At 39.2% G+C, this 20,685-nt stretch overlaps 2 protein-coding genes across 5 annotated transcripts in view; one reads left to right on the forward strand and one right to left on the reverse strand.

The window, feature by feature from the left end:
- si:dkeyp-19e1.3 (USP6 N-terminal-like protein) overlaps nucleotides 1-477 on the reverse strand; it is a 27,841-nt gene extending 27,364 nt beyond the window's left edge. The window contains exon 1 of the mRNA XM_044194881.1: nucleotides 146-477. The gene's annotated coding sequence lies outside the window, so the exon portion shown is untranslated. The remainder of the gene's footprint in view (nucleotides 1-145) is intronic.
- Nucleotides 478-4,056: 3,579 nt separating this feature from the next.
- cpt1ab (carnitine palmitoyltransferase 1Ab (liver)) overlaps nucleotides 4,057-20,685 on the forward strand; it is a 28,812-nt gene continuing 12,183 nt past the window's right edge. The window contains exons 1-11 of one of the 4 annotated variants that reach the window (XM_044193167.1): nucleotides 4,086-4,211; nucleotides 4,730-4,743; nucleotides 10,084-10,251; nucleotides 10,776-10,918; nucleotides 13,190-13,361; nucleotides 13,884-13,985; nucleotides 14,612-14,749; nucleotides 14,916-14,993; nucleotides 16,689-16,796; nucleotides 17,487-17,574; nucleotides 20,160-20,355. In XM_044193167.1, the coding sequence (XP_044049102.1) occupies nucleotides 10,111-10,251; nucleotides 10,776-10,918; nucleotides 13,190-13,361; nucleotides 13,884-13,985; nucleotides 14,612-14,749; nucleotides 14,916-14,993; nucleotides 16,689-16,796; nucleotides 17,487-17,574; nucleotides 20,160-20,355 (1,166 nt within the window). In that variant the 5' untranslated portion in view covers nucleotides 4,086-4,211; nucleotides 4,730-4,743; nucleotides 10,084-10,110. Of the gene's footprint in view, nucleotides 4,212-4,729; nucleotides 4,744-10,083; nucleotides 10,252-10,775; nucleotides 10,919-13,189; nucleotides 13,362-13,883; nucleotides 13,986-14,611; nucleotides 14,750-14,915; nucleotides 14,994-16,688; nucleotides 16,797-17,486; nucleotides 17,575-18,077; nucleotides 18,163-20,159; nucleotides 20,356-20,685 lie in introns of all 4 variants that reach the window. The other 3 variants (XM_044193165.1, XM_044193168.1, XM_044193166.1) reach the window with 3 other exon arrangements.

Genomic DNA, 20,685 nt, shown 5'->3' on the forward strand with positions numbered 1-20,685 from the left:
GATCCAGGCGACATGTCCTGAGTGGCCACCCACATACAACAATTTACAGCGCAAATAACTGTAAAGTTAGCGAAGAGTAAACAGTATGGTAGAGACGCTAACTGTTAACGTCCAGTGGTAGCAAACAACCGTCTTCGCTGCTTACCTTTTGGGGTGACTTCCCTTCTTCTGCTGCGCTGTACCTACAAGTAGAAACAAAATCCACTATTCTCATTCTCTCCCTCTCGCTGTCCAGGGGAGCCGTCACCTAAACGCTGTCACTGTGCTGAAGGCTTGTCCCCGACTGTAGACTAGCTTCGCTGAAATCGATGCTGGTCAAACAGACTCGCCCCCAAGCCCAGCTCCACATGCCGCGAGCTATCTGCAGCTGTCTGGCAGGCGGCACACCAGTGACATTAGGACGCACGTGCACGGGCAGTGGCGAGAGCGCGCCCCTCACTGAACTAAAGTTTGAGCATGGGTTCCGTGCTTGATGTGCCCGAACTGATTTAAAAGACGATAAGTTATCATATTTACCGTTTGTTTATTTTTGCAAATACGACACTTCACTATGAGGCAGTTCCACTTCTTACTCCTCATTTTGGATAGATGTTTTCAGCTGCGGTTTTTCTAGTTGATAACGTAAATTCCTCCAACTACCGCGATAAGTTAACTTAACGTTAGTTGAATGGTCGTTAGCTAACTTACATTATAATAAATCCATGAGTTAAAGTAACTTTAACGCTAGCTTGTTGTAGCTTGATACATTCATGTTATATTTAGGTATGTAGTAAACACTTAACGAATTTTTAACTTTAAAATGAATAATAAATACAGGATGAGGAAAATAAATAAAAAATTGCCAACTTGCGCCCTCTGTTGGATAATCACTAGACATACAGGTGATACTGGGATGTGGCCGCATGTTGTATCTGGGTCTAGATCTGTTTGACCTGTAAAGTCTTAAAATAAAGCAAGGTTTACTTATGACCTTCATCACAGGTTATTGCCTTGATGTGGACATAAACTGAAGACTTATTTTCCCTCTTCAGATTGTTCATTTGAGTCGCGGCTCTAACCCATTTAGCTGACACTCTAGCCCTCCCATAGATGAACATATCCAGTATTTCACAAGCAAAAAGAAAAACAAAAAAGCGCAATCGTCAGGGCCAGATACACGTGGCATTGGGGGTAAAAAATGACTGGGATGCGTAATATGTGCTCTTTTATGTTTTATTAATGGATAAACAATTATCATAGGAAACAATTTTGTGATATATTAAGTATAATCTGAAAATTACAAAAGACTACTTCAAAATCCTTAGAATGAAACAGGCTGAAACAGATTTTGCTGCCAATTGGCAGTTGAAAATGTGTCATCACTGCAAAAATGTAGCTCTCCTGACCCCTTGGCGTGTTTAACTGTGCACTGTTTCACCCCACAGCGCTGTTGTGTGTCGCCTTAGGTGTAGCGGCCTCCACCCTAAGTCCCACTGAATTCAAGTCATGCAGTTGTTTAACACAGAAGAAGAACAACCACAACATCCGTTTTATTATCTTATTGTTACGTGCAATTGCTGTAAATAACAAATAGCAGAATACAGTTTCAATTCAATGCAAAATCCGTCTGCTGAACGTTGCCTGTGAGGATTGGCCCATGATCTGCAACAGTGTGCAACAGTGCCCCCCTGTGTCTGAATTTACATTTTGTCTGGTGTTGCTTTTTCCTGCTTTGCCTTCTCCAACCATAGGTCTTGGTGTGGAAGACATCTGACAAGTCTAAGTAGGAAAATATACATGTGTTAAAAAAAAAGAAAAAGACATTATAATAATAATGATGGCTGAATTCCATTTAGCTGCTTTGGCTTACTGGGACACCTGAATAGAATGGAGTTATTAGTAACACCTGTGCTTTTCATACTATGACAAGTCCAAATGTCTGCTATGAAAAAGGCCTATTTCCAGAATTATTGACAGAGATTTTTCACAGAAGATGGTTTGACTTGTCAAGGAGGAAAGCCCAGGTGTAAGTAATAACATTAACAATGGCTGCATTCCATTTGGGTGTCCTCATAACCATACCATTGATTCAGCAGGAACAATACCAAAGCCCTGAAACTGGGACACATAAGTGTCCTAAGAATGCAGCCTTCATTAATGTTATTAATTAAACCCGTGCTTTCCCTGCTGTGACATGTCAAAATGTCTGCTGTGAAAAAGGTCTATAGATGGATAAATACTGGGAACCAAAAGCTGACACTGACAGTGCACAGCCTCGCAGGTTTTTCCAGTAATTTGTGGTTGATTAGACCTCTTTTTTAGAGGCTGAAGTTGAGTAGAGCAGTGCTGGAATTTTGTTGAGGTCACCAAGCTCATTATACTTCGTAAGGGCGTAGGCTGTCTCTTCCTCACAGGCGCAACAAAACAGAAGCCTCAAAAAGAGGTCTGTGAAGCACGGTCTGGGTCACTCAGGTTGGCGCTGGGCCCCAATTCTTCAGGCCCCATTAGCAGCACCTCCAGCTTGGTTGTACATTGCTACATCATTTTTGGCAATACTGGCACTAGTGACTCGGATCTTAGGGCTAGCAAGAACCCTTCAAGTGAAGGTCTTTACTGGCAGGAGAAAGCACATGACTATCTACACCCTCCTCAGGCTAACAGTGGAGTTAACAGCCAGAGGGGAAGGGGGAAGTAATTAATAACATTAAAGATGGCTACATTTCCATGCTAGTTCTAGGGCCCTTCTATTGTACATGCTGGCTCACTGGAATCGCTGACTGGGACACCACTTAAATGGAACAGAGTCATCATTAAAGTGGTTAGTAACACCTGTGCTTTTCCTGCTATGACAAGTCAGAATGTCTGCAGCGTAGAGGGTCTATTGGACGTTGAGGGAAAAAGAGAGATACAAAATTGACATGTAAGTTCTTACAGTTACAGAATGTTGTGACAGTTGTATCCCCCTGCATTGTTATATTGTTTTAGGTAATCAAATGATTTAAGTTACAATTCTAAGACAATGAGTCGTTCTAAAGCAGAAAAAGAGGAGCTAAATCTTTATCAGGCTACATTTTGAATTTAACAACAACGTATCCAACATTGCCCGGCATAGAGAAGGCTACTCTATTGGTGAGATGGTGTCAATATCATGATATAAGAGAGGGTGGACAGAATTTTAAATATGAACACCTGTACAATATAATGCAATACATTACAATTACCCTGCAAAAATACTACCTTTGTTAAATATATGTTGTTTTTGTTAAAACTGTGTTACTGAGGTGTGAGCATTGTAATTGAATCAAATGTTTTGTGTTCTCCATTGTCTGTAAATGGGGGATGCAAAATGTCTATCAACAAAACTTAACATGTAAGCAGAGTATTTGTTGCAAGGCTATTGTACAGGTGTTGCTTTTATAATGTCCACTCCCTGTAATGCAGAAACTACAATACCTGGGATGATTAGATTTTCTAGCAAAGCTATCATATAGCACTGTAGGGTTGGCCGATATGACAGTACATATACTGTGAATCAGTGTTAATTTGTTAAGCGCCATATTTTGCCATGCAGTTTATACCTTTGTAGCACTTGCTATAATATCTCTGGCTGTATTATACCATTGTAGGAAATGTTGCAAATGAAGGGGAAGACTGCTTTATGACAGCGTTGGATTTTAATGATTTTTTCATAAATTGGATGAAGTACCATCCATGATTTTTTTGGAATTTCTTTGCTGGATTAACTAAAACAGACATTCTCATTTGGTTAGTTTATCAAGAATACGTTTCTACATATGTTTTCCACACAATTTACTATTTTATGGTATATATCATATTGGGGGAAAAAATACCATATACCATAATAAAGGATTTTACCCATATTGCCCAGCCCTATTGTGCAAATGTTCTAAAGTTCTAGCCTACTCAACAACCTGGGTACACGGAGTCCTGGGGACACTGAAATGCTCATGGTGTCTGTGATGTCATGTCCAGCCTGGTGTCTTTCCATTTGTTACCTGCCAGCCTCATACAACGCTTTGTATAGCACACGAGACCTCAGGGGGGCGCTGTTTCTACCTGGACGTGTTCTGTAGGCCACTGAAAGGGGCAGGCTGTGTATAAGTCTGTGCTACCATTCATGCAGAGTGTATAGCAGTCCCCGCCGACAGCCAAGCCGTGTCACATCCTCCTCAAAACAGAAAGCTCTGCTCTCAGACTGATAAAAAGGGTTGGTGAGTAATAATTCTCCTTTTTCAGTTCGTGTTTCAGCATAGTCTTGACTCTCTCTCTCTCTCTCTCTCTCTCTGCTGTTTTGGAAGTAGCTGTACAAATAAGGCTGCAGGGCTTTTGGGGAAAAAAAAACAACCTCGACAAGCTAAACAAACCCAATGAAAGCTGTTACCTCTGCGCAGTTAACGTCAACACCAGTTTGTTGCATTTCCTTGTCGGCACGGAGCTGTGCGGCGTTTACATGATGTACAGTAGAGTTTGTTACCTTCGCATTGACACGACAGGGCGGCTTGTGTGCCTGTTTGGCCTGTAGCTGTCAGAAATTAAGTTTACAGGCAAATCTTGACTCATGAAAGTCGAAACTACGTCTCGAGGGAAAAGGTCTATCACGCTCACAGCCATACCCTTAGGTTTTAACAGCAGGTTGTGAAAATATATGTTGAAGAGGCCTTTACTGAATAACTGCATTACACATTTAACCCGTTGTGACTTAACTTTTTTTTTTTTTTTGCGGTCTTAGGTTGAACGATCCAGGTAGGGACGTAACACTCCTACGTTGTTGATCATAACATGAATGTAGGCAAAAGTCCAAGTAAAGGTCATTCATTGACAACCACCTGGCAGCTCTATTACAATACATATACAGCTCTATAGTATAGTATGTGTACTTGACAGTGGCATATGATGTGTGGAGAAAAAAAAAGAGAAATTTAGAAAAGGTAGATATGTGTGTACATGTCACCGGCCCGTGAAGGTCAGTAAAAGCTGGTTTGTCATAATGACCTTTCTTGAGGAGCATCATAAAAGTAGAGATAACAGACTTTGTTTATTTACATGTGGCTGAAAACGCTGGTGATTTTGATAAATAAATAGAATATAGTTGATTGACACCGGGGGGTTGCACATTTGTGACCCCATTTCTCACAGACCACGTGGGTAGGATATTTGATATAATACCCAAAAACAATGCAGTGTAACCTACATATGCCGAGCGTATTTGTCTGGAGTAAATTTGTGTCTTATTAAGTGTTTAGTAATGACAACTGGAAAAAGGCTGTATGAGGTGGGTCAGAATAATAATGCAGATACGGTACGTTAAGTGTATGAAGGGGGGGAGGGGGGTAGTTGACATGATTAATTAATGTTAGACAAGGTTTTGCATCTGCTTTAAAATATAGAAAATTGACAAACGCCGGTTATACAGTCTCCAAAACAAACTATATGTTTCCGGTGGCTTCATTGTAACCACAATGGGATATTCTTGCTGGCATACGAGGATTTGTACATTCTATGTTGCCAGTTTTACCCGGTATCTAAGCGGCGCAGCGCTGCGACCTTTCCCCTAGTTTCTGCAGCACAGGGTGGATCATGTGATGTTGGTAAGTAGCTGGGGGAGGGGACTGGCTGCTGAAACACTGCTCTGTGGATACTGCTCCTTCCGAGGACTGAAAACGTAGAAACGACGTGTCATGCTTTCTGAGTGCTCTTGTTGAATGAAATAAAAATGGAGTCTGCAAAGAAAAAAAGCATTGCTTTTTTTCAGAAACGAAGAAGAGCTTTGCAGGAAAAACGTTGCTGTAGTCTTGTGAAAGCCAGTGTGAAGCCCTTGAAAATCTAATTACAGCAAAGCATTACCATGCGAGTCAAACATTAACGTAAACATGAAAATATCCGCTTTACGATCAGTGTAATCAACGGTCAATTTTAGACTTTCCCAGTCGTTTTAGGCAGTTACTTTATATGTATGCTCATGTGACGATTGTATTTCCGACAGCAATTGAAGGCAACTGAAAACAGCAGGTCCCTCACAATGCCACAGCTTTGTTGAGTTCATCATCCAAGTGGTTGTGTGTAGTTAACACTTACTACAGGTCTCCTATACCAGTGATGGTCAAATAAAGGCTTAACTATTTTAAATGAAGACATGTTTTCTGGGCCTCTAAAACCATGAAAAAGTAATTTTGTAGGTTTATAATCCCTGCTATATTCATTAAGAGAAAAAGCATCATTTACATTAGGGGTTACCATTTCATATCATGTCACATCCCAAGAGGGATTTCCGATGAGAAAAAATCCTTAAGAATTCAGTTATCTTAAAATATCTTAAAAAATGTGCCTAAAATATTATTCTAATAGCCTATGACACGTTTACAACTTGTCATAGGCTCAGTCACATATCATCTAAAGTGGTACAGTGTATTTAATGGATTTAATTTACTTGTGCATGAGAAATAATTAAATCTGAAGTTTATTACATATATAGTCAAGACCTTTTGTAATGTTAACCACCTTGCCCCAGCTTCACAATCAGTTAATACAAAAAATACCTTAATAGTTGCCTAATTACAAAAGATAAGAGACAAGAAATCTGCAGTCTTAGATATCAGGTAAGATAAGCATTGACAAGACCTTCTCGCCAAAATATGAGCTTTAGACCAGACTTCCCTTTGATCAAGGTTATTTCCCAGAGCTCCCTTTTATTGAGAAGATTTTGTATCTAGAAGTCTTCCACTACTGAAGGTATTTGCAGTGCAAACAATAGACATTGTCACATCACCTCTGCAGGCTTAAAAATCGGTTCCCACTTAGCTTTCCTTTGTCTCCACACGCTCTTCTCTTATGTCCCTTACCATATCAAATAAATGTATATATTTAATAAAAATGAAATTAAAAAATTGCATTTTAACATTTTTTAAACATGTAATAGCTCACTTAAGGTATACAATTTTAAAATAAAAGGAGCTTTTAGTTTAGAATAAAATAGTTTGCCTGGTGTCAGTTAAGTAGTAAAGGACAAGATGCCACACCTGCCTCACTGATTCAGAGATAAGTAACAGTGATACAACACAGTCACCTACCAGTGCATCTCCTTTGTGTCAGCTTACAGGAATCAGGTTATTTTATATAGAAACTAAATACAAGAACATGCACATTAAGCTGATTCATGATGGACATCCCTTTATTCACAATATTTCCTAAAAAAAGGATATGTAGCTTTTGTAATCATTAAAATGCTATTCGTTAATAATCATTGTTACTAAGCATTCTTAATGCCACAAAATGTCAGTTTGGTGCTTTGGTTACTCTTTGTACTTCTAAGGGTATCTGATGTTGTGTTTTTATAAATAAGTTTAACTGCTGCCTCACATGAGAGCTTTTTAGAAAGGACACAGACAGCAGATAGCTCTGGGACATAGTCAAATGATTGTGCTGCAGTTGTATGCTTGTACAGAAGCCCTGAGAGGAAAGTGAGAGATGTTTTTTGTTTTTTTTCTGGTGATCCATTTTCAAGTCCAATCTAAATTGTTTTCTCTCCTGTGTTTATGACTTAAGAACAGGTGACAAAAAATGTTTTGCCAGGGTAATCTTTCTAAGTTTCTTTAAAAAAAAAAAAATCTGCAAAAAAAACTGTGAAAAAAAAGTTTTGGCAGGTAACATAAATTGTTTTGTGTTGTAATACTCATTTCGACCACAAGAGGCTGAATTGCACCACTACCCCATGTTCTAAATAGCATTAAAAGCGTTCATGTTTTCTTTCAGGTGAAGCGCTGATTAAAATACATTTCTAGCCAAAAGAAAGACGTGACAGGAATGTTACATAACTTCGTAACACACAATTTATTTACCTTGTGTTTAGACTGCATGGAGAAATTAAAACTCACCTGGAAGAAAACATGAATGCCTTATTTTTCACCTGTTCTTAAAGGGACAGTTCATCATGACCCGGTTACTCAAGATAATCCACAGATTTGTTGTGAGCAGTTTCATGTAGGAACTATTTTCTTTCTACCAATAGTTCCCACATGAAACTGCTCCCAACAAAGTCTGTGGATTAAAACTCTGCAACTGACACCAAAACAATCTAGATGGATAAATAGCACTACAGGTAAAAGGAAAAATATGTATTTTTGATTTTGGGGTGAACTGTCCCTTTTAAACACAAGAGAGAAAACTATTTATATCAGACTTACAAAACGGTTGCCAGGTTGTCATTGGCAACCATTTAGAGAAATTCGCAACAAATTCTTGGCTGTTGGTTGCCATCAGTGGCAACCACTTTTTGATTTCGAGCTTCGAAATCAAAAGCAGGATCGGCGATTCTCCCAGTATTTTTTGTTTTTCTCCACCCATGCCTACTTGCGCGCGTCCAAAGAAAAAAAAAAAACACTTCTAAGAGACACAGCATAGCTTACTGGTAGCCTGCAGCTGCACTTTTCGAGACACCCAGGTACACACACAGGGAAGTGGTCAGACTATTGACTGTATATAAAGATGGACGACATGACAGCTCCCCAAAAGCACATCTCTATTGCCCCCTGGTGGGTCATAAACCCTGCCTCCTCCATGTTAGCGGATGGAACATGGACCAAACTAAGAAATCAAAATACACGTCAAATAAATTTTTCCAAAGATGGTTTCTGTCATTTAAGGTAGTTCTTATCACACTGATGTATATATTTTTGATAAGTTTGGTTCTAATTAGTTATTTGATGCTATTAAGAGTTGAGTTGGCCGGGTGTATGGGCGGGACCTCGATACCGCGGCTAGTACACTCTTGTCTATAACGGGTGTAAGTATCTAACACATTACAATGTGGTATAGTCACACCAATATTATCATTCTCAAATTCTAAACAATGGCATTATAAGTAATCAATATATCAGCCACACATAGCATGAGCAAATAATGTCATATTTCGAGATTTCTATAGGTAAATCTGAAGTGTACTAACCGGGAGTGTCTATGAGGTAAATGTTTCCGAAGTCAACTGGAGGCCATTCGTGAGAACCATTTAACCAAACATCACCAGGCAAACTGTAGGGACTAGGGTTGCCAACTTCCTAAAATGGAAATACGGAATGCAGGAGGGTCTGTATGAGAAACTGACCTAATGATCATGCAGTGTGGGATGAGAGAGGGCATTAATTAGCGGTGATTGTAAATGTTAAGAGCAGTGTTTTTTGCTTACTCACCAAACTTTACTCATAAATCCTACAGTTTTGTTTCCTGTTGATGTACAAAGGCAAACATGTAGTGAACTTGCTTATTTTAGATGTTTTATTAATCAAGAGAAATGTAATCGGATGACATGTTGACAGATGTACCGCAAAAAGGGGATAAATCATCTTTGCACGCTCCAAAAAGGCACCTCTTGACGTGTTTGTTTGCAACTACAACAATATGACGGATGATAAAGCCCAGCAAAATGTGCACCCTAAAATAAATACATTTTTTATATTTGTTGCATTAGTGATATTTAAATATTGCTGTTACAGTTGGAACTGGAACCAGACAATGGTACACGAATGTTGGTGTGTTTACTTGCCAGCCTGGCAACCACTTTTAAAAGTTAATGTTGAGCTCTGTACTGTGCTTCTGAGTAAGCATGCAGTTATCCACCTAACTCAGTATTAACTCTGTCAGTGTTGTTTTCAGTAAGAATCCATTCCCACGCAGTGGCCGTTTCCCTACAAAGAGCTAATCTTGGAAATTAGGTAACCTGCAGTGTCGTCGAGGAATAAGGACTACTGATTTCAAGGAACTGTAACAGGAGCTGGTCAATATGAAAGATTGTTCTGATATTTGCCTGACAATAATTATTTACAGCCCCATCCAGATGTCAGGATTTGTTGTTTGTAAATTGTTGTTGTGATCTGATCATTCTTGAAGTCAGTATCCATGTTAACCGAACTTTGTGATGAATTTACTAGATGGTCATATACATTAACAAGTGAGACAAGATTGTAGGAACAAGAATTAAAATGTGGGTGGGTCAGTGCTATATCTTCCATTTACCTTTTTTATGTTTGATATAAATGTTTTTCAAACTTCCACTTCACTAACTTTAGTATCTTGCACTTTCCTTACCCTCAGTGACCCTACAGTACAGTAGTAGCCACCATGGCAGAAGCTCACCAGGCGGTGGCTTTCCAGTTCACCGTCACCCCTGATGGCATCGACCTACAGCTGTGCCACGAGGCTCTACGCCAGATCTACCTCTCTGGCCTCCACTCCTGGAAGAAAAGGTTCATTCGCTTCAAGGTGAGAGGTGTTAGAAACATGGGAAAGCGAAGTCTGTACAGCATGAGGGGAAGTTCTGATGAGCTTTGACCGAGTTACTGTTTCTCTGTTTGTTGTCTACTATTAGTATCTCACAGCAGTTTCTTTTCATTTCTGTTCTCAGTAAATATTCTGTTAAAAAACAGCATCATAAGGGCCCCAGTAATGCTGTGTTTTTATTTATTGATTGCCGGAAGGTCACCTACTCCATCATAAACAGCCAACAGTGACTGTAACATTCCTGTCTGTTCTTTGTGTCCTAGCCTTTGGCCTAGTTGTCTGTTTACAGGCATACTGAGTCATTCAAGCCCAAACACCTGTTAGCATTTTCACACATTCCTCTTTTGTTTAAATGTCTGCAATTAATGATATCTCGCATATGTCAACAGGATCCAAGACACTGTGTTAAGAAATAAATGATTTTATAATCTATATCCTTATAGAGTCTTTGCTCTCTGTGACCCTGATGACCTTTGTAACCCTCCATTTGGTTTACGTTGCCACAGAATGGGGTAATGACTGGTGTGTACCCGGGTAGCCCTGGCGGTTTCATGGTAGTGGTTGTGTCCTACATGTCCTACAATAAATATAATCAGCTGGATCCCTCTCTGGGGTTGATTGCCAAACTGGGCCAACACATACCCATCAGGTAAGACCACTGAATTGAGTTGCTTTTCTAGCATGACATTGTGTTTTAGTTGTCTGCTTATAAAAAAAAAACAGAGAAAGCCAAAAACACTCCATTATTGGGCTTATAAAAAAATATGGAACACCAAAGAGCTATATTCATGTCCAGTCTAATTACCATGCTGATTTGTTCACAATGGTAGAGAGGAAGCCCCTGAGCAAATATAGTGGTGATTGGCAAGGTTCTGTGATTGGCAAGGTTCTGTGGTAGGAGTTTGGCTAGAAAGGATATTAGGCATAAAAGAAATTACTATCTATAATGAAAAATCCAACATGTGAAAATGCCCCATCTTGACAAATGCATAATAATAGCGGTGGAATGTGTTTGACTCGGTGTCATCAAGCTTTTACTACATTTACGCAGTTATGCACATGCCTCAGATGTAGGGCTGGGATGATGAATCCATGTAATCGACATCATCAATTACGGAAATACGTTGATTTGCATATCATGCATTGGCGCGTCACAATGAAGTATGGTTGCGCCCGGTCAAAGCATGGATTCCCCTGGAGAACAAGCTGCAGAATTTAAACCTTGCCCATAGTCTCTCCTTGCTCTACCCCTCCCGTGCAGTCTACTGACAGTCGCACATGCTCTGCAGAGAAACACAGAGAGAGAGAGAGTCTCCTCTTTATGTAGGCCTACTTATGCCGTTGTTTTGAAAAAGCTTGTAAGTGCACGTGTTGGTGCAGATGTCATTCGGTGCCACGTTGGTTTTGATAGGCGACGTCATTAACAACAAGCCTTCTCCACATGCGGCTCACCTGCTGTTGTGAAAACGGAATTGTGGGTGAAAAAAATCCAATACGGGATATCTGTTTTTTGGGCAACTTCATAAAACATAGTGCTGATGAAGAAAGTCAACAGTGCAGACACATAAGGGGAGAGAGAAACAGAAAGAGGCAAGTGGGACAAGGCGGTCTGTGTGGGTGGGGGAATTGAAGGGAAAAGCAAGGTGAGCAGATTAAAGTAGTTTGTGAGTAAACACTTAAATAAGGTGGAGAATTAAGTAGAATCAAAATGGTAACATAAACACAACATAAACACCTATTAGAAATAGGGTATATCTTTCAAATATTATAGTATTTTCAATAGACAAATATCTTTTTTTGTTGCAGAATAATGCCCTGCAGTACATACTTTGCTTTGTTTTGGGGTTTTTTTTGTTACATTTGTTTGTTTTTAAGAGATGATTATTGAATAATAATATATAAATAAAATATATATGTGTGTGTGTGTGTCTGTGTGTATGTATAAAATTTAAATATTAATGATATTTATTTTGGGTAAATTAATTGTTATATTAATCAAGTAATAAAAACAATTTCTTTAGAATAATCAATAAATTTGTCGTAATAATTGTTAGATTAATTGATTTAAAAAAATAATCGTTAGGTGGAGCCCTACTCAGGTGTTTATTAGAAAACACAGGCCTGTTTTCTCCAGTACCTCCTTCAGTGGCAGCTCTAGGTGTAGTTACAGATAAAATAAGATGTAAAGTGGTTGATTTAATTTTTTTTTTTTTTTTTTTTTTTTTCAGTCTCATTCGGACATCACATTTTGTTCCCACTGTCCACCACACCTCATCTTGATGTTTGCTAACAGTGTTGATCATGTTTAGTGATATTATGGAAACACTTCCTGTCCATATAAAGCTTTTAATGCCTCTTATCAACTATTCTGGGGCTTTTCCCTCAAGGCAAGGACATTGTTTATGACAGTGTCGTTAAGGTTGTTACCCTCAGATATACACTGAGTAATAAAGGTTTAGGAATTGTCCTTTGTTAATCAATTAATGTATGTTTGTGTTTTAATCCTTTCAAGATAAATTACCAGTCTTGATTTATTGTAACTTTGTTGACTTTGGACTGGGACAAGTCTGGCAGCTGCTATATGACATTAAATGTCTAAAGTTTCCATTGTGTTGTTGTAGTGCACTCTATTAGGTTCCTCAATTGGTCAAGCTTGAAAAGGAAATGGCCTGTGTTATTACCTTTAACACCATATTATTTCATTGTTCTTTATTGTGTTAGAATACAAATTTACTACATCATATTTCATTTTCCCATTAAATATAATTTCCCATACTGTATGTGTCCACTGTACAATTGAAGTGTACAAGAAAAGTGAAAGAAAGTGTTAATTTGCTACTGTTATATTGACCCCCTCTGTGTCTTTATCCTGGTCTCGCCCCTCTTCTGACTCCCCTTCTCTCTCTGTCTTTGTCCACAGTCGATACATGTCCACAAACAGCCAGATGATAGTTGGAGGAGTTCTGGTGGGCACGGGCCTGTGGGTCAGCATAATCATGATTATGAGGAATGTTTTAAAGTGCCTGTTGTCGTGGCATGGCTGGATGAATGCACGCCATGGCTCTATGTCCTGGACTACTCGCCTGTGGATGGTGAGACAATGAATGTGCTTCTCTGTTCGCTTCACTTTAGAGATTCATAGAGGAATGTCTAGTGTGATTCTTTTCCACACAAGTAAAGAATACAGTTTTAGACAAAAGTTTAAGACAAAAGTTAGAATAATTTATTTAACTTATGGCTACACAATTCTGGCTAACAAGGTGACTGTTCTTAATTAAAGTGAATACTCTAAATGAAACAGGATTTACTTAATTAATTTAAGTCTAGTGTGCATTGCTGTAGGACATTTCTTTCTGATGGACGCGTTAAAAGTACCCACTGTAAAGAATAATAGGGTTCATATTAAGGTTTAACAATTACAGGTGAAAAGTCCAAATTGTATCTTTGACTATACAAGTCAAAGATACAATTTCAGTTTGGTGCTTTTAGTTTAACCCACTGGTTATGTGTTTGCACTTTGCCTCATACCGCGCAGGTTTATAGGTAAAACACAAAGTGTAACTTTGAATTCCCTTTGCCCTCTCACCTCTCCCTTATCTGTTCTGCTTGTCCAGTTATTAGTGAAGGTGTTCTCCGGCAGGAAGCCAATGCTCTACAGTTTCCAGAACTCGCTGCCTAGGCTACCTGTTCCCACTATCAAGGACACCTGCAGAAGGGTAATTTCCACCTGTTACTGTCTGAACCGGTGCTTTGTGCACATTCCTGATTGTTTATAATGTTCTTAGCCTGAACTGAAACCAAAGTTTGCATTTTTAAGAAAATTAGAGAAGGCTTAACAATCTAAAATTTTCTTTGAATAACCAATTGAAATAAAAGCCATTTAATACCATTGAACTGCATGTAAATCATTACCTCTGTTTGTCATGGAGCATAGTCAAGGCCTCTGTTTGTGCAGTGAGGAAGTACTTGCTTTAAGCAATGAAATGCCACTCAACTTCACAATGCCCTTTGTCACATATATGTAGATTTCAGTAAAACTCCAAAAAAAAAAAAAAAAAAAAAAACTGTGACCTAAAAGAATTTAAAATCTAGCCATGTGAATAAGCAGTGAATGTTTTGATTTGTATCAATTCACACATTTCCCCAGGTCATCTTCTTTGTTCCTTGACTGTGTTGTCTAAGCCAGAGTCACTAAACAAACTTCCTGCCTGCCATTATCTGTCAGGGGAGAAATAATAGATGGATGGTTTTTGTGGCCTATCTGCTCTCCCCTGTTGAAAACCAATGCCCAATGACCCTTTGCTTCATTCTTAATGACTGATGCATTTCTCTGTGTTTACAGTACCTGGAGTCAGTGCGCCCACTGATGGATGATGAGCAGTATGAACGGATGCAAGGCTTGACTAAAGACTTTGAGAAGAACCTGGGACCCAGACTGCAGTGGTACCTCAAACTCAAGTCTTGGTGGGCCTCCAACTATGTGAGTTAGAAAGAATTCCTCTTCCTTTCACTCTTTTCCGCTCTTTTGTCACAGTTTTACATACGGTCCCGGGTCTTGAATCAGCTTCAAACTGTCAAGAAAAGCAGTGTGTCTAATAATGTCACCCTCTGTTCCTTTCTCCCCTCCCTCTCTTTGTGTTGCACAGGTTAGTGACTGGTGGGAGGAGTATATTTACCTTAGAGGCCGTGGGCCCATCATGGTCAACAGCAACTATTATGCCATGGTAAGACTGACTATCTGTTTGCAAACTGTGGATCAGCCTTTTGTTAAAAGATTAAGCAATAAGATTCTCCATGTCGATTGTGATTGATTCTCTGAAGGTGTGTGTTTGGTGGGGTTTATTTGTATTTTTATTTTTTATTTTTGGTGACACCAGAATGAATTCCAAAAGCTTTCAGTAGTTTTGTGTGAGACTATTATGTGAGTGTGATCCTTTTGCAGCAATGTGACCTAAAACACAGCTGTGAAAAGTGGAGAGTTATATACAAAGGTTATTTCCTCCTTTAATTATTAACTGTTTATGTATAATCTTAAAATAATTTGTCACTAGAGCTGCAGAGTAGGATTATGTACATGTGATTCGGTTTTTTATTTTTAATTATTTTTCAAAGATTTCAAACAAACTTCTTTCACATTGTCATTATGGGGTATTGGTTGTAGAATTTTGAGGAAAATAATGAATTGAATCCGTTTTGGAATAAGGCTGTAACATAACAAAAAGTGGAAAAAGTGAAGCGCTGTGAATACTTTCCGGATGTACTGTATGTCACCTCCAGGCACACCAACTGAGATCCGTTTGATATACGTCATTGTAAGGGACATATAGTAACATAAGCTCTTTGGCTTTGTGGCACATGACAGCTCTGCCAAACACAATGTCTCAGACTAAATTGTAAATTATAGCCATACACTGAAAAAGAATTGTATCTGTAAGTTATTGGTCTGATTAGAGGGGTTGATTGTACTTAAATCGTGGAAGCACAGTTGTAGCTCCTCAACTTTTTTCCTGCAACTTTGATTTGTCTTGCATTTGTTTAGTGATAGACAGATTACAGAGATTTACTGAAAAATCATAATTGGCTGTTGGATAAGAGTATTTTTATGGTGTACCAGTAGTCTGATCTTGTGTGTGATAGCTGTGCACAGTTGGGTAGCAAATGTTTTTCTATGTAAGGTAAGGAAACACACTTGGTGGCATAAACCCCATGCGTCTGTGTGTCGAAATATACTCCATGACAGTGTCTCAGGTGAACTCATTACAGCTATGACCTCCAGTCTTGGGACTTTCATCATCTTGGCTGGCAAAGCCACAGTCACTGCATTACAATGTCTTTACGTAGTGGGCAGTTTGATTGCTCCAAATCTGTGTCAGATTTGTGATCATGGACCCAGTAAACCCAACAGGATAACTATCCACCACTGAGGGTCTATAAGAGGGACTCAGACACAAACCCACAGCTCCCTCTGTATGTTTCTGCCTGAATGAGTGAGACAGTAGACCGGACTGTCACTGCAGCAGGGCAGGCATGAGTCAATGCTCCTGCAGACACAGTACTGTGGATCTGTTTTGTCTGTGTGAAGTTATCAAATAGATAGTGTAAATGGGACATTACTGTGCCAGCACCATCGAAATGTCTTTTGCAGCTTACACAAAAATGGATCTCTGCTCTTGCTTACAAAGCCATATCACAAAAAATACTGCTCTCAAATGAAGTACTGTATGTGTGCATGCAGTCCTTGGCCAAAATAACAACAAAGGATCTATGCAGGATCACACAGTGACATTATGTTCTGGGTGCTCTTCTGTTTGCAGTTACAAGTCATGTCTTATGCCCTTCTAAGGGCCCAGTCGAATATGTTGGGTGAAATGTGACTGATTTATTATCATTATTATTTATTACTATCTCCTTTTTTCCAGGATTTCCTGTATGTGTTCCCCACCTCCATCCAGGCTGCCAGGGCAGGTAATGCCATCCATGCCATCATGCTCTACAGGAGAAAACTGGACAGAGCCCAGATCAAACCAGTGAGTATAGAGCTCCTTCCGTCTTCCTGTTTCACTGCTGAAATAATTTTGTTGAACTTTGGTTAATCTGCAGACATAGTGAAGGTGTGACATAAACCGCATTGACCATATGATTTATTGATTAATAGCTGTTATCTCAGTGAGTTTGTCTTTTAAGTTTACAATGAAAGCTGCTTATCTTTCACAACCTTTTCTTGTGTACACTAAAGTAAGTTTGTTATCCACAATCTTACCAATGATAATGTAGATACTTGATATTGTCCTCAGCTCATTGTGTCTAACTCTGACTTTGGAATGAGCCATGCACTGCTTTTTGCTTGTTTTGATGGAAGTAAAGCTGTGATTACCTGCAAAGCAAGATCACAAGCATTTTCTGAAGGCTTAGTGAATAAGGCTTAATGAATGCTGGTGATTTTACTGACACACATTAGTGTCATGTTTTCCCGCACCTCTGTCAGTCCTTTTCATTTACCAACCTGCATGATGCTTAAGTGCAAATTCTTTTTTTCATGTGCAAAATCCTGACACACACTCTACAACATGTTGCATAAACACACATTGATCTCTTGCAAAGACTGATTGAAAGTATTTACACAAACACCAATGCATGAGCTCGCTGTGTTACACACTCACATTTGGTTGTCTCTGTTTTACTGTTTTGTCCCTTCGCTGTGTCGGACGCTGCGTTAGATATTCTTGCTGGCAAACAAGGTTCCTCTGTGTTCGGCTCAGTGGGAGCGGATGTTTAACACCACCCGCATCCCTGGTTTGGAGACAGGTAAGAGGAGGGCACATCTCTGCTGTGCCCTCTGACCCCCTTCCCTGTGACCCTAGCTATTGCTATGGCAACAGCCATTGGAAGCCCTGACTCCTAGACTCATTCTCAACAGCACAGCCCTGAAACAATCCTACGTCTCATTGGCTTTTTTTAGGTTTATTTTAGGCATCTATTTGGGAGATATAAATATTTAAATTTGATTAAGTAATTTGTTAAGTGTAAATATGTACAATTATCTACATTTTAGTACAAATTCTACTGCAAATGTCAGGGCTTTGCTGATGGTATTGAGATGGCAGACCATGGTTTCTGGACTCTGTCTTCCCAGGCAGCCTTCTGAAGTCTCTTCTGCTCCTTAAATCTATCAACAATCCTCATCGCTCCCTCTCCACTTCATCCATGCTCCTGTCCCTGTAGGTGTGTGTCTGCTGCCGCTCTCTGGGGATTTTAGTGAATTAGTTTGTCATCTCTATGTGTTTGACTCTCCCCCTTTTGCGTTTCAGCTCATGCTCCTACACACTATTCCCATGTGCTCAGCCCAGTACGAGTATATGTTCAACACCAGTCGTGTCCCAGGTGTAGACACAGGTAGAGTCTTTAGCAATGCCGCCTCCTTCACACTACTCCTACTGTACTTCTCCTTGGGACATTTGTCCATCTGTTTGAATTAGAAATAATCTGACCTCAATAAATTAATTATGCATGCGTGCTGGTCTGTGCACATTCAGTGACTCATTTGCATGTAATTGAGTTTGAGATGGCAAAACAGTGATAATGTTATGGTAAGACCATTGTTACGCTGGCCTGAATACATAAAAAAACAAATTTAATATATATTTATAAAAGGAAGTTATGGGTATTACTTCACGTACAGTTTGTGTGTTCCATGGAGTTTGAAAGATAATTAAATGCTATCACTTTAACTCCTGGGTGGTGCTCATGGGCATGTGTTATCTTAAAATTAAGAAATTACCTCTGAGAGGACAGGAAGCTATTCTGCTGCAGAAATTTCATGATATGCTTAAAGGTCCAGTGTGTAACATTTAGGAGGAGCTATTGGCTGAAATGGAATATAATATTTATAATTATGTTTTCGTTAGTGTAAAATCACCTGAAAATAAGAATTGTTTTGTTTTTCATTACCTTTAGAATAAGCCGTTTTTATCCACAGAGGGAGCGGGTCCCCTTCCGTGGAGGCCGCCATGTTGCACTGCCATGTTTCTACAGTAGCACAGAACGGACGAACCAGTCACTGGCTATAGATTAGGCCTTTCGCATTTTTTGCAAGTTTCGTGGCCACCGTAGTTTCTCCTACAAGCTTGGAACGGTAGAGTGAGGCGAGCGGTATTCAGATGGTTGCAAACTGCAATTTCAGCGCTAGATGTCACTAAATCCCACACACTGGACCTTTGAAGCAATTTGAACAAGAACTTGGGATTAAGTGCTGTTCAGTCGTAGAAGAACTAACATATGTTATGCATATGTGTGGAAATGACCTCTAATGGATGATATAACACTCAGTCCTATAACCAGGACCAGGACCAAGACCTTGAACTGTGATGTCATCTAAATGTATCACAAAATGTGTGTTTTTGAGACATTAGAGACTTGGAGACCTGACAGACTGCTTTTATATATCTGGCTGTAGAGTAAGTGATACTTTAACAGGATTAAGTAAAATACAAATGTTATGATATGACTTTGAAGTTTAGCCATCTGGTTGTAATAGGTTGTATAAGGGGTTTTTGTAGGCAGAAAGATGGAAGTTACTGATCCTAGTAATGCATAAATGGAGCATCTTTTTTGTGTTAAATAGAACTTTAAATAATGGGCTTTTGGTGGTCAGTCCCCATATTCATATTTGCATTGCTGTAGATATCTTTACTGTAAGCAGAACACAGTAGGCTAAGTATTACCTGGATGTGAGCTGGTGGTTGTTGCTCTTGGGGTTGTTCATAGTAAGTATCCTCTCCTTTGTCTTGACTGTAACAAATGCAATGCTTGTTTGAACACTGAGCATCACCAAAACAATATCAAAACTTTGTATCAAAGATGTAAATGATGTTTTTGAATTGTTTTTTCTTGGTTGTGCACATTGCTGTTCAAACAAACATTGCCTCATTGTATTCCAAACCACTGCCCTGTTCCCAAATTACTTTCACTTTTCATCTCACTTCCTGCACTTCCCATTTCAAGCTGTTTTCATATAGTATCACTTTGAATTCAGTTGTTTTTTGCCCTTCAAATGAATAGAACTTCATAAGAAGGATGTTCACAAAAATAAAAGAACTAGCCCTGAATGTTGTGGATATCACATCATTTTACCACTGCAACTAAGAACTGGTTACTAACACGTCTAACACTTCTATTGTTCCCAGATATGAAATGCTGTGACATCCATGCTCCATTCGAGCTGCTGCCTTCTTTTTCACTCTTTTTTTAATAAAGAATTTAATTGTTTACAATTTAAGTTTTAAGCTGCACAGAGATCCATGTACAAACACAAAAATCTACTCTTCCTGACACCACTCCCAACACTTCTTTTCTCTTTTTCTCTCTCCTTACCATTGGTCCCTCTCTCTCAGACACCCTTCAGCACATGAATGAGAGCAAACACATAGCTGTGTACCATAAGGGCCGTTTCTTCAAGGTGTGGATGTTTTATGACGGGCGGCTGCTGTTGCCACGGGAAATAGAGCAGCAGATGGAGAGGATTTTGGCCGACAAGTCGGACCCCCTGCCAGAAGAGGAGAGAATAGCTGCACTTACTGCAGGGGACAGGTGGGTGGCATTACAGAGCGAGCTGTAGCCAGTATTGATGAGGCCACACAATTTCCATTATGGATTGTAGCATAACAGGAAGTAAAGAAATACTGTACATAGATATGCATTTAATGCAGTGATATGTTCCAAGGTTGATTCGGTGAGGTAATAATTTGCGTTCTGCAAAACAGTTAGTGTTACTGATACTGAATACATACAGTAATATATAAAGGTTAATATGGCAGAGTTAGAACTGACTAAAGCCCAACCGATATTTTGCAATTTTGAGGTAGCTATCAGAATTTTAAAAATCAGATCATATAAATATATATACATCTCTGGAAAAAA

This window comes from Siniperca chuatsi, linkage group LG4 (genome assembly GCF_020085105.1).
Source record: "Siniperca chuatsi isolate FFG_IHB_CAS linkage group LG4, ASM2008510v1, whole genome shotgun sequence".
In the NCBI taxonomy this organism is placed as follows: domain Eukaryota; kingdom Metazoa; phylum Chordata; class Actinopteri; order Centrarchiformes; family Sinipercidae; genus Siniperca; species Siniperca chuatsi.